Source organism: Pelmatolapia mariae, linkage group LG3_W, assembly GCF_036321145.2.
Source record: "Pelmatolapia mariae isolate MD_Pm_ZW linkage group LG3_W, Pm_UMD_F_2, whole genome shotgun sequence".
Classification (NCBI taxonomy): Eukaryota; Metazoa; Chordata; class Actinopteri; order Cichliformes; family Cichlidae; genus Pelmatolapia; species Pelmatolapia mariae.
Window position 1 is genome coordinate 78,297,600 of NC_086229.1, and position 12,958 is coordinate 78,310,557.

Consider the following 12,958-nt stretch of genomic DNA (forward strand, 5'->3'; position numbering starts at 1 on the left):
TGCTACGAGGTTATCTCCCATCTTCTTTTTTCTTTCCTTTCGATAGTGCCCTGCATTATAGATAGATCTGCTTCTGTATCCAATACCATTTATCAGTTTTAAGCAATCATCCAAGATAGAAGACACACGGGAAGCAGAAGAGAGTGCAAAATTTATTAGAGAACAGTTTTCTGGCCATTTGAGATGCATGTTGGGTTTCAGAGGTGTAAAAAAAAAGTATATACACTAAACCTGCACTGATCTTAAGAGGATATAAATATCCTCCAGGCAGAGTGGAGCTGCAGAAAAATTGACCTTCATGCATGTAGAGCTACCTCTAAATACTAGTATGAAGCAGTGTAACCTACCCTTGAGGTGACAGCTTGTCCAGCCAACCCACTTTGAGCACCTGCCGTTTGGGGACTCCATAGAAGCATGCATATGGAGAAATATCAGGCAGTCCACTTTTCTCTGCGGCCCCCACAGAGTCTGCAGGTTGTGAGTAGAGGTCACAATTCACCATGATCAAGGATTTATTATTAGAGCCAGAGGCAGCTGGACCGACAGCAGCAGCGGGGTCAGGGGTCTTGGAAAAACTTTGGTCCACACATGCCTGCGGCAAAACGGCAGCACACTCGTCCACTGTGGAGTAGTCGTCCCCGTAAGGGTCTGGAATAGCTGGTGGAGACATTTTTTCTTTGGACTCTTTCTTCAGTGGTGTCTTTTTTCTGCACAGAGGACATCAATAGTTAGATGGCATTAGCAGTTAATCAGGAATTACCTTGTGTATGCATCACATGTTAAGAGAAAAATGCTGCTTTGCTAAAAGAACCCTATTGTGCTTATTTCCAGGTTTCAGTTCAGTTTTATTTATGGTCAAATCACAATGACACCTGCCTCAAGGTGCTTTATATTTTATGGTAAAGACTCTACAATAATACAAAGAAAACTCCAACAATCAGATAACTGTCTGTGAGCAAGCACATGGCGACCATGGGAAGGAAAAACTCCCCTTTAACAGGATGAAACCTCCAGCAGAACCAGGCTTAGGAAGGGGCGGCCATCCGCGATGAATGGTTGCCTCTATTAGAGTAGCTTTACATGATCTACAGCTTAAAATAATTTTGAATTATATTATTCTGAGGCCTTGGTACAGCCATTGTTCAGCTACTTTTTGTTCAGCCTTCACTTTCTCCTGATTGGCTCATCTACTAAAAACAAGTTTGGAATAGAGGGTGGGCGGGGCTTCTTTACTCGGAGAACAATGTGACTGACATGACATATTTGGAATACCCTCATTTCATTGACATCAAAAATGTTGTTTTGAAGCAAATTTTGACAGGAATTACTAACTTGTTAATTATTTGCTTATGTCATTATCATTCAGCTAACTGATTCTTATACTGTTTGAATCAGCATAAGAAACAGAAAGAACCATGCAGCACAAAAGTAAGCTAGGCTAATTGCCTCCTGAAGTATTTATATTTATCTATGTAGACTGTACGAGTTCCTCGGTTCTGTCGTCACTACAGAGACGGCTGCCTTCGCTTACACACAATCAAGTAGTGAGCAGTTTCATGTGGGAACTGTTTCCTTTCTATTGAACTGGCCGTATCACTGGGCAGAGGGAAGCGTGCACTAAAGTGTGACAAGAGGCACGTGTTTCTAGCAGGAGTACTGGAATAATGGTGTTCTCCGGAACTGAGCTGCAAAGTTAGCTAGGCTGCATGCTTCGTTTGCTTGGTGGATGTAGCTTGGCTATAAAGAAAACGGTTCCTACATGAAATTGCTTTCTGTAAACACTGCTGCAGTAAAACCTGGGAGGGGCACTTTCACCAGCACAAGGCAAGTGCAATCTGGTTTCATTACATTCGGGAGAAGAGACAGATCTCTGCAGCCAATACCTGCAAACTAAAGGCAGCCTAAATAGGATGGCAGCAAGAAGGAAAAGAAGAAGAAAAAAGTTGACATTTCGGTGTTCTGCCTCTTTAAGAAGGCCCATTCTCACAAATCTGAGGAAGGATATATATATTTAATATTTCTAGTGTAGCTAATCACACTAGTTATTTTTTCTCATGCAAAGTGGCCACATACTGTTATCAGCACTTTACATGCCATTATACAACAAAATCTGCAGTGTATGAATCCCAGTCTTCATTCAAATATCTGGATTTCTTTGTGTATATATCCAGAGTGAGCTAGAGCAGCATTACGTGAGCATACTATACCTCTGTTTCCTCCGTTTTATCTTGTCCTTTAAACCCTTGTGGGGCCCTTCTTTAGCACCTTGGTCCTAGAGAACACAGCAGAGATTAGCATCAGATGAAAAGGAGGTGTCCATCTTTCAGTCAGACACAGTTATTGTCTCGGTGCACTAAACTATGTTAACTTTAGCAGCGAGGTGACATTTCTATTAACCTCAGGGGGCAAGCTGAAACGAGCACATTTTACACTCTGTGTGTCTACAGTGACAGCACTAACACTGAGAGGGAAGTTGAGTGTGCGGACTGCGGCCGAAACTAGTGTGAAGATAGTGTCGAAGATCTGAGAAATGTCTGTTCCTCTTTGGCGAGCTGCTACTCACTGTCCAGTAGTGGGAGTGTACGCTGTCTTACCGGAGCACTTTTGGGGGTGTTGAACAGGAATATTTCACCGTAGGGAGCAATAGGCGTCAGGGTTCTTTGAAGTGGAGCTAAAAAGGACACAGAGACAACACGATGGTGGTTTGTCACGGCACTGAAACTTGCAAAACACAGTGTGAAAGCCTAAACGTGGTGCTTGAAAGTAGAAAGCTTAACTGGATTGTTCCAGTTCAATTTTTAATCACTCAGATGTTATAGTGTCCTTTGATTAGACTAACTCACTGATCTGAGCAAACGTGTGAACGATTGATCCGTGCAAGCAAATACACCAATTAAATTTCGCTTCAGCATGCCTGTGTTTCTGCCTCGGCCCTCATCCCAACACACAAAATGAAAGTGCGGTCCTCGCTGCCAAGACCATTTCTCTGTCTGGGCTCCTGCAGGGACCGTGGTTGGTGGAAGCGAAGATGAAGAAGAAGAGCGTAGAGACTCCGGCCAGACGCTATTAGTCTGGAGACCCCGGGCCACCCTGCGTGGGCCGCTGCCTGTCACTGTGAAAAATGACACCGCCCTCTCCTGAGGATTGTGAGGGCCAGAAGACGCCGCCACAGGGCTAGACACACACACAGACACGGGTGGAGGAGCAGATATGCGCGCTGACAGTGGCGTACAAAGATCGAAACACCCTCGGACACGTAAAGACGCCTCGAGACAAACATAGACATTAAAAGGATCTACAGCCATATACGTAGACACTCGCACTCCTACGGACATGAATGTACTACTTTTGAAATCCTTACAGACACACACTTCCAAACAATGCAGCCCATTACCGAAGTACACAGAGGGCACGGTAAGCTTTATGAAGAGGTCAATTTACTTGATGACAGAATCCACTCCAACAAAGTCGCCCTCTCCACAGAGAGGCTTGGTGCGCAGATAGCGACCATCAATCATCATCCATCAGCCGACCTTCAGGCCACTCATGGGTCTCTCAGAGGGCCGTCGGATGCTGCTGTATTCAATTCCTGTCTGATTCCCTCTACTCTTCCCTCGCTGGATCGGTTGCCAGCTTCTGCATTTGTTTCTCTGCTTCTTTATCTGCTCATGAGCAGACTGTCAAGTCGCAATCTGGGAAACGACTTAGATGCAACCAGCAGCTTGGTGTTAGCGTGGAGATTATTTTGTTTCTCCTGTCTTTACGTTGGGGAGGTATGGGTTACTTTGTTATTACTTGTTTGTGACACCTCATTGCTGAGCAGGGAGGACACAGAACTGAAACTGCATGAATTCAAATTAGTCACCAAACAGTTTATTTCGTGCAATGCTTCCCTAAAGTTAGCAGTATTTAAAGCACGAAACGGTCAACTCTACAGCACTGCTTTACTAGCTAACATTTAAAATTCTTTTTTTACTGTAAAAGTTTATTTCTAATTCTGTACAAGAAAAGATTCATTTACAAAGTAATCTACAATAAGATTAACTAGAGAGGCCTTTGTTTAGTGCCGTTTAGAAAATGTTAGCATGCTAACAAGCTAACATTATTAGCTAACCTTATTAGCTAGAGTTACTTCAGCTGTTCAACTGCGTGCTAAACAGCTAACTACAGTGAAGCAAGGTGATTTACACTACTTTGAAGGTGAGAATCTAGTGTTGCGCTGTACCATATCATATCATTCACAATAATACCAATGTAAATTTAAATAACATAGCAATATTTTTGCGATGCATTTACATTGCATTTACATTACGTAGTGTGGGCATTTATGAGAAAAGCGTGGGTGTGTCTGAGAACGAGAGTCGTGTGTCTGCCTCCAAAAATATACAGAGGAAGCTACTTGAATATCTTCCGACAAAGCAGAATATTCTTCAAAATATGAAAGAAAACGGCTTTGCTTTGAAGCAACTAACACGTTTCACCATATGAGGTAAAGGCACACAGTCGAGTACATCCGGGCTGTGAAGGAGGAGATACTGGTGATGCAGCTGCTGATGTGCGACCCAAATGTAATCCAATCACATAACCTTGCTAGCTGCATGCCATATGACAGAAAGCGCAAATGGACTTTAAGCAGCTGGTCAAAAAACTCGACCCAAGGCTCAACATCCCAGGCAGAAAACATATTTATATTTCATTATGTGAAAATGTTATGCAGCTGCTAATGAATTACTATGCCAACTTACTTTAGATATTCTTACACTAAATTAAAATCTGCCTAGGCTGCTTTTGTGCTTATGTCTAACTTATGCTGGGTCATTACCACTGTACTATAACGTTGCTGCTGTTGGCACCTTGTTTCAATAGGTTTAAAACGTCAAATTAAGAAGTGTGCCATCATTGACAGGAGCTTGCTGGAAAAGAATGAAAAATCTCCTTTATTTACTTACACTTAGAAGTAAATACCACTGTTGTTCTGAGTTTTCTTGAACTATAAGCTTGAGGCTATATCACCCATGTTCACACGAGGGTTTACAGAGAATGGTCCAAAATAGAGAAAGTATCTTGTGCCTTGTTATGGTTAGGGGAGGTAAGTTAAGAACAGTCAGACTGCTTCAAGCCAACAGAAAGGCAACAGTAACTTAAACTCCTGAGTATTGCTGCTGATTGGAGGGCACCCATCTTCCGATGGCTGTTTCCAGTAGCATTACATGCTATGTCTCAAAGTTCAAATCATCTCTTGACAGTGACCATCACTCAATCAGTGAGTGGAGGCCATTTGAGAACAGCCAGTTCTCAATCCAATAGAGCACCTTTGGGATGTGGTGGAACGGGATATTCCCATCATGGATGTGTAGCTGACAAATCTGTGGCAACTGTGTGACACTATCATGGTAGCATGAACCAAAATCTCAGAGAAATGTTTCTAGCACCCTGTTGAGTCTGTGCCACAAAGCAGGTTCTGGAGGCAAATGGATGCATATACATGTCCAGCACTTATTACAGTAATGCATCAATGTGGCCACTGTTTCAGTACAGGGTATTAACCTTTGTAGTTTTGGTTGTTTGTCTAGCAGGTCAGCTGTTTCCCTGTTTGACTTGTTATAAATGACAAATACACATAAATAATACAGGCTTTCTGGATGAATTAAAAATACACATTCTTAAATTATATATTTAAGAAAAATAACATGAAAATTCTCATATTAAATTTATGGAAAAAACTCCTAAATGTAATTTAAAGTAAAACGCAATAATACTAGTTTTACTTTGATGAAATGTGGCTTCCACTTGCTGAAACTGAGAAATTTTGGCTTTTTGAAATGCATATTTTAATTTTAGCAATCAGCTTGTACACTGCATGATTCATTTCCTCTTCTGCTGCAGTGCAAGATTATTTAACTGTGTTTATAAGTAAAGATTTTAATTTAAAGGAAACAGCATTTTGCTGGTGTCACAACGTAGTTTTTAATTACACTTCAAGACATTGTTCTCATTTACGGTTGAACACACAGAAACTGCAGTCTTCATATTGCGAGTCAGCAGGTTCACACTGTGACAGCCCAATCTCAGTTTTGTACAAAGGAAAATTCATACACTCTTCTGTTAGTGCCACAAATCCCAAACACGGATTCTCAGTAAACAGGAACTTTTCATCCTCTGCGAAAAGCTGGCGTGTCTTATCCCACCCCCAGAGTTTGGCCTCGTTCCCTCCCTCCCCTCCCAGCCCTAAGAAGTGGTTTACAGACCGCCACTCATCCTCTGAGACCTCTGCTAGACAGCCTAGTGTTTACCAGGATTTCTGCAGACTGGAGTGTGGCGTTATGTATTTAACAAATTCTGTATGATTCTTTATCTCTCAGCTAGCAAAGCCTAATGTACTGATCCTCTGAGAGCACGCTCTCACATTTGGTCTGCCTGATACAACTGATGCAGTTTGTGCAGAGTGTTTTTGGAAACCTTCAGTGCAACAATGGTTTCACACTTGGAGAGCCCCTCTCTACTTAGAATAACAATTTGACTTTTGACACTTTCACTTAGCTCTGATGCTGTTGTCCCGCCAACACACTGGTGAGCAATCCTCTGGTGTAAAGTTAAGTCACAGCCTGCAAGTTAATTTCCTTGAACAAGCCTTTAATGAGATCAAACCCAGCTGACTGTCATCCTCAACCTGATTCAGTACAGCTCAAAGGAGGCTGCATGATGAATAACTCACCTTTGCTCAAACTTGATAGCTGACCTAGAAATAGCAGCTAGTGTGTGCACATACTCATCTTCATTTTACACATCAAGCTTTCTTGTGTGCATTTTTTTAATCACCAGCATCTCTGATAAGTTACATAAAAATTTGATAGATTTCCATTAATGCATTACACCAGTTGTACATCAGCAAATTAGCATTTAAACTGCATCACGGTAAGCATGCTAACTGTTCGAAGCAGATGTGATTTTATCTGCAGCATCAGTGTATTATAAGCGTGCTTTTATCTGCTATCGTCTGATGAGTACAGTTAGTCGTGTTTACGTCTGGTCAAGCTACTGCATTATGCTTTTAATCTGATAAGGGCGATTGCTTTGGTTTGTCTGCGCGACCAGAGCATTACCAACACGGCGATGGTCACCAGCTTCGCTAATCTAATGTGAAGGTAAATAAAGCAAAAACACTCTCGGCATCACTGAATCAACACAGATCCCGATGAAAACTCAGAGGATATGTGTTAGTCTGCTTCTTTCTTGCCAATTTGCTCGAAAAATAAACTTAAAGTATCGTTTTACACAAAGACAGAGTGCCTCAGTAGTTTTCTATAGTTACGCATGAACCACACAGCATCTAGTTTTCCTGAATTTTGTTCTTTGTACTTCTACCTGCCCAACTGAAGAACACCTGTCAGCTCAGCCATCAGAGCCACGCAGTGCTTCCTTTTTTCTTCTATTTTTTTGCCAGCACAGAATAACTCACGCCTACTCGCCACAATACAAACTCAGCACTTCAAGTAATCACTTCAAATGAAAAGCCCTCGCATCCAAGTGAATGTGTGTGCCAACTTTAAAGAAGTTCCATCAAGGCGTTCAAGAGATATATACGCTGAAGCGAAGGCGATGAAAACACAAAAAGACGACTAAACGGAGTTGTCTTTGTACCATAAGACACTGAGGATTATTTATTTATCAATCACCATCAAAATGAAATAAGTGCAGTAGTTTGACACCAAGGTTATTAAAGTTAGCTAAAACTAAATCAAGTGTTGAAACAAAAAATAATAATAAAAAAGTGGAGTAAAAAGAGTACGTCCTTAGTTTTAGTATTTGGTCAACACACCAAGATCAATACATGATTTCTGCTGTGACATTCAGATGGTAGTATCAGAATTTGGCGTAAACAACATAAAAGCATGAATCCATCCTGCCTTGTATCAACAGTTCAGGCAGCTGGTGGTGTAATGTTGTGCGGGATGTTTTCTTGTCACACTTTCGGCCACTTAGTACCAAATGAGCATCATTTAAACCCCAGCCTGAGTATTGTTGGTGACCATGTCCATCCTTTTATGACTAAAGTGTACCCATCTTCTGATGACTGCATCCAGCAGGATAACACACCACGTCACAAAGCTCAGATCATCTCAAACTGGTTTCTTGAAGCTACCGATGAGCTCACCGTACTCAAATGGCCTCCACAGTCAATGAATTTCAATCCAATAGAGCAACTTTGGGGTGTGGTTGACCAGAAGATTCGCATCATGGTAACTGTGTGATGCTATCACATCAATATGCACCAAAACCTCCAGCACCTTGGTGAATCTATCCCATGAAAACTTAACTTTTTATGCCTCTATAAGCCAACGATGAGTAACCCTTGAAGCTCTTTTCTGAACTGAGAGATTTCTGATATATTTTAGGCCTTCTTATAGAATAAACTGACTGGGTCAGAAATGAGTGAGGGTGGTCTCTGCCTATGCAGCTATCCTTTGAAAAGCCCAGATGGTCGCCAAACCATGTCTTTATTGATATATACTTATATGTTAAAAAGGGCTGCCACGATTAGTCGACTAGTCACGATTACGTCAACGACAGATTTAATAGTCGACGGGTCGTTTGAAGCTTTGTAAGATCCTGAAAGACGCAGGAATAAGTAGTAGGATTTAAGAGTGTAATAACGGACTGAAACAGAAGATGGCAGCACTGCATGTACAAGGAAACCGCGAAGAAGAAGCAACTCCGGTATCGTAGCTGTGTCCAAATTCAGGGGCCGCATCCTTCAGGGGCCGCATCCTTCAGAGGCCGCATTTGTAGACCAATTACGTTACAGCGACGCGACGAAGTCTGTCCAAATTCAAAGACTTCTGCAAACGCAGCCAACAAATGTGTCCTACTTTTCCCCAGATTTGAAGGATGGGTCGGGCGTATATCTTTGTGGCCCAACCTATCCCAGAATTCATAGCACGGCTCAGCCAATTCCAGTTTTCAACAATGGCGGCAGCTACTTAGTTTTAATATTACTTTCATTACTCTTTCTAGGTCACAAAATAAACTTTTAACATATTTTCAGGCGAGAATGTAGCTGTGTAAACTTCAAATATCTGCTCGGTTTATCAAGACACCACATATTTGTAAAAGTGCTCCGACGTTTTCGGAGACGTCTGTTACCCAGCAGCTCGATAGCTAGCCGGGGTTCAAGGCTCACTACAGCTGGTGAGAACACCGGACTCCCAGCAAATCGTTTTCAAACCCCCCGCGGTCTTTCGCTACTCAGGTTAAACATGATATATAAATCACTTAGATAACTTAAAAATGTTATTGTTTGGCTTTTTTCAGTGTTTTATTTGTTCCTGAGTAAATTGGTTCAGCTGAGATTAAAGTTATAGTTTTTACACAGCTGAATAAACGTCAAACAGAAAACTGATTAAACAGAAGTGTGAGATGCTCGAGAATTTACTCCAGTGTCCTGTTATATTTTAGATAGCAAGGAGCAGACGGCTGAGTTTATTAACCCTTTAAAGCCGGTCGGAGCGGAAACGCTCCGTTTTGCGTAACTATTTTTAAATCCCAGTAGCTCTGCAACCACGTAAGCTAGCGCAATAATTTTTTTTGCATATGAAACTAGAGGAGTTGTACTTACATCTTATGCCATCAGCTTGTCCTAGGTCACAGTTTCCTTCTACATATAGCTTTGCAAAAACTGCATAAAAAGCGCTTGCAGCAACAAAAACATAATATTCCAGAAAAACGCTTTGCCGATCCGATCAGCTGTTCAAAACACTTCCTACGTCCATCAGCGTGAACTGTTGCATGTCCGCCATGACCTTCCCGAAACTGGAAGTGACGTCATTTTGCGGAAATGTAGTTTTTTACCATCGTGGCCTTATGACCCTATACTGGTGTTTTTAAAAGTTATGTTTGACTTTATGACTTTCTGTGTCGTTTCTGGGATGCTTAGGACTCATATTGCACTGCTGGAAATAGTTTATTTTGATGCATATGCTGCTTTTTTTGCAAATTTGCAAATAATATTTATTTTCGTTTTTCCTGCAGTATATGAAAATTGGTGTATTTCAAAAATAAAACTATGAAGACACTTAAAATAAATTTCCTGTGGTGGGAAACTAGTTTGTGCAACTTTTTTGTATTTACAGTTTTGAGGGATAAGCCTCTTAAATTTCTCTAACTAGAAATATATGTTAAAAAAACAAAAACGATTTTCAATTTTTTTGTAGTTTATTGCACTTTTTTGCAATTTATGTAATCACTATGCACTTAATGCATACATATTATTAAAATTTGGGCTATAATGGTTGTATTGATGTATAGCAACTTGAAATGCTCCCAAAAATGGCACTACAGCATGTAAATATATAATATAAGGTCTGGCGGACTTGGTTCTATGGTACCAAGTCCGCCAGGGTTAAACTCCACTGAGACAATCTGCAAAATTCATTCAATTCAAAAGTTTAATAAACTATCATTTTGTCTTTATTTTTAGTTAGCACATACCTTAAACACTTCAAGCTGTAAGCTAATGATAGTTATATGAGAGCAGATGCATGCTGATGTAATAAGCTGTACGATTTATGTCCAAAGGATCCAATGATTAGTCGACTAATTGCAAAAATAATCGGTGACTAGTCGACTATCAAAATAATCATTTGTGACAGCCCTAATGTCAAACTCATCGTTAAGGGTGCGAGGTAGGCCGTCTTTTTGGAAAAAAAGAGTTCAGAAGGTGGTCCAACATAGTAGTATCAAGGTGTAACTAATAAAGTAATACTTTTTTAATTCAAATTACTGAAGACCCTGAACAGTCTGCTGTGCTGCTGTAGAGCTGATAGAGAAGCACTAGACAGAAAACTGCCTCCTTAATGAGATTTTAAAATTCGAGAGGAGGAGAGAAGGTGTTAATTAAAATTCTGCCAGCCTCCAGTAGCAAGTTTTGATTTAATACAACAATCATTCTGTGAGACTGCACTGCTTGTTTCTCATCTCGGCATAAACTCTTCAAATATGCTCGGGTAAAATGATATGTCAAATAACGCCTTGCTAGGCCTTGCTGTGCAGGGAGTTTTTTACTTGCTAGTCGAGCTCCCCGTTTCCCTGCTCTGGGACCGTCTCGGCTCCCTCTCTTCCTCCGTCTCTCTCAGCCTGCTTTGCATCCTTCCCCTGCTCGTTCCTCCCAACCCACTTCACTGTCGTGCCTTTCTCTCAAGTCTCACTCCCTGCCTTGTTCCATACAGAGAAGACGTTGGAAAAACAAGACCGCCAGGAGACTGCTGCGGTAAAGGCACGCGGAACAAGAAAGGAGCATAAAGGAAATGTCAAAAAACGCGGACAGAAATCTGTTGATTCGCTGCGAGGGGCGATGTTACCATGTGGTCACATATGGTCCCAAAAAGACTGACACGTTCAAGGGTGTTTACCACATATTTGTACAGACTGTCATCATAGAAGAGCATCACATAATCCTAAGAGAGTGCATCTACTTCAGGTGGTGGGGCCGACTAGGCCCAATAAACAGGGCTGGGAAGGATTCAAAAACATATTTGTAATGGTTGTACTACGAGTCTGTGTGCTGTTAGCAAACTTAAACAACTTCTAAAAAACTTTGGAGAGCACTGTGACAGAAATACACACCAGGGTCTCGCTGAGGGACAAGATGTGAGAGAGCATATTCCCTGTGAGATCAGCTCTTGAAAAAGGGGGTGCCGGCGTTTCCCACGACACCAGCCTCTGAACACCCTCACCCCACCTACACACTACCCCTCATCTCCTCTCCCTACTTTCATCCGGGCAAACAACAGCACCGCTGCTGCCTCTACTGTGGAATGAAATATTCATGGCAGAGATAAAGCGGATGCAGCTGAAAGACTGTGTGTACCTTTCTGTATGCCGTTTGCACCGGTGGGACCATCGGAGCCGGTTAGGTGTTCAGGGCTGGTTGTTTGCGATGGCGGTGCGCTGAGGAGGAAGAGGGAGAGAGAAAAAAAAAAAACAGTGGATTAGAACCAGCAGAGCAGCACGTGGGAAAATCTGTGACACCATGTTAACGTAAAGGCCTTTAGAAAAAGAGATGTGGAAGTCTGAAAGTTAGTTTCACAGTTTAAAAGTACATCAGTGAGAGAGGTATTAATGCGCGCGGATTGCAGATTTGAACATGAAATTAGAGGCCTCGGGTTCTCCATCAGTGTAAATCTGAAAACAACGAGAAAAAGATTTGGCTTTGCATTAATTCCTAGCACGGCAGCATGAAAACACATCTCTCCAAGTGTTTTTGCCTTTGTTATTTGTACTTGTTTGATTTGGACCCAAAAACTGCTCCTAAACTTTTATAAAGTCAAACTTTCTGCTTATATGAATCGTTCAACATTTGGGGGAATTGACTTGAAAATGTACTCCTTGCTGAGCGTAAGAAGATTGATGTGTACCTCTCGTGGCCATGCAGAGAATATGAAGATACTGCCAGAGACAAAAACTGAAACTAAATAAAATACATAAAGCACACTCCTTTATAAAGATGTTAGATGTTTCAGGAAATAGTTAAATAAAAACTATGATTACATTCAGAGAATCTGAGTTTAGACACAAAGCGATCCCTAGCAACAACAGCTAGCTTAGCTACATCCTGTCGATGACGAAGCCGAGAAAAGAATTTAAAGAAATGGAAATAGCTAGCTTCACTCTGTACAGATTTTCAAAACCTTCCTATTAACACAAGCAAACCAACAAGTTGTATCTTCTTTGTTACCAACGTAGGGTAAACATGAAGCCTATACCAAAAGCTAACAAGCTACAGCTAGCACAGAGCATCCAACTGCCAATTTGGGGAACTCTGGCCTTTAAAAGACTGAAACAGGTACACGTTGGCTGGGCTCCGTCTCAGTTAGGATCACATTAAATATATTATTTATGTTCTTTCAGCTGCATTAATCATCTTATTTACTTTATTTTTTATGTATTCGCTGTTATAAAT

General features: G+C 41.3%; 1 protein-coding gene across 2 annotated transcripts in view; it reads right to left on the minus strand.

The window, feature by feature from the left end:
- Window positions 1-12,958, minus strand: part of arap2 (ArfGAP with RhoGAP domain, ankyrin repeat and PH domain 2) — a 158,976-nt gene that overhangs the window by 141,822 nt on the left and 4,196 nt on the right. For both annotated transcript variants that reach the window (XM_063469944.1, XM_063469942.1), the window contains exons 3-6: window positions 11,867-11,946; window positions 2,595-2,671; window positions 2,208-2,272; window positions 348-707 (exon numbers count right to left, since the gene is read on the minus strand). In XM_063469944.1, coding sequence (XP_063326014.1) covers window positions 348-707; window positions 2,208-2,272; window positions 2,595-2,671; window positions 11,867-11,946 — 582 coding nt within the window. The remainder of the gene's footprint in view (window positions 1-347; window positions 708-2,207; window positions 2,273-2,594; window positions 2,672-11,866; window positions 11,947-12,958) is intronic.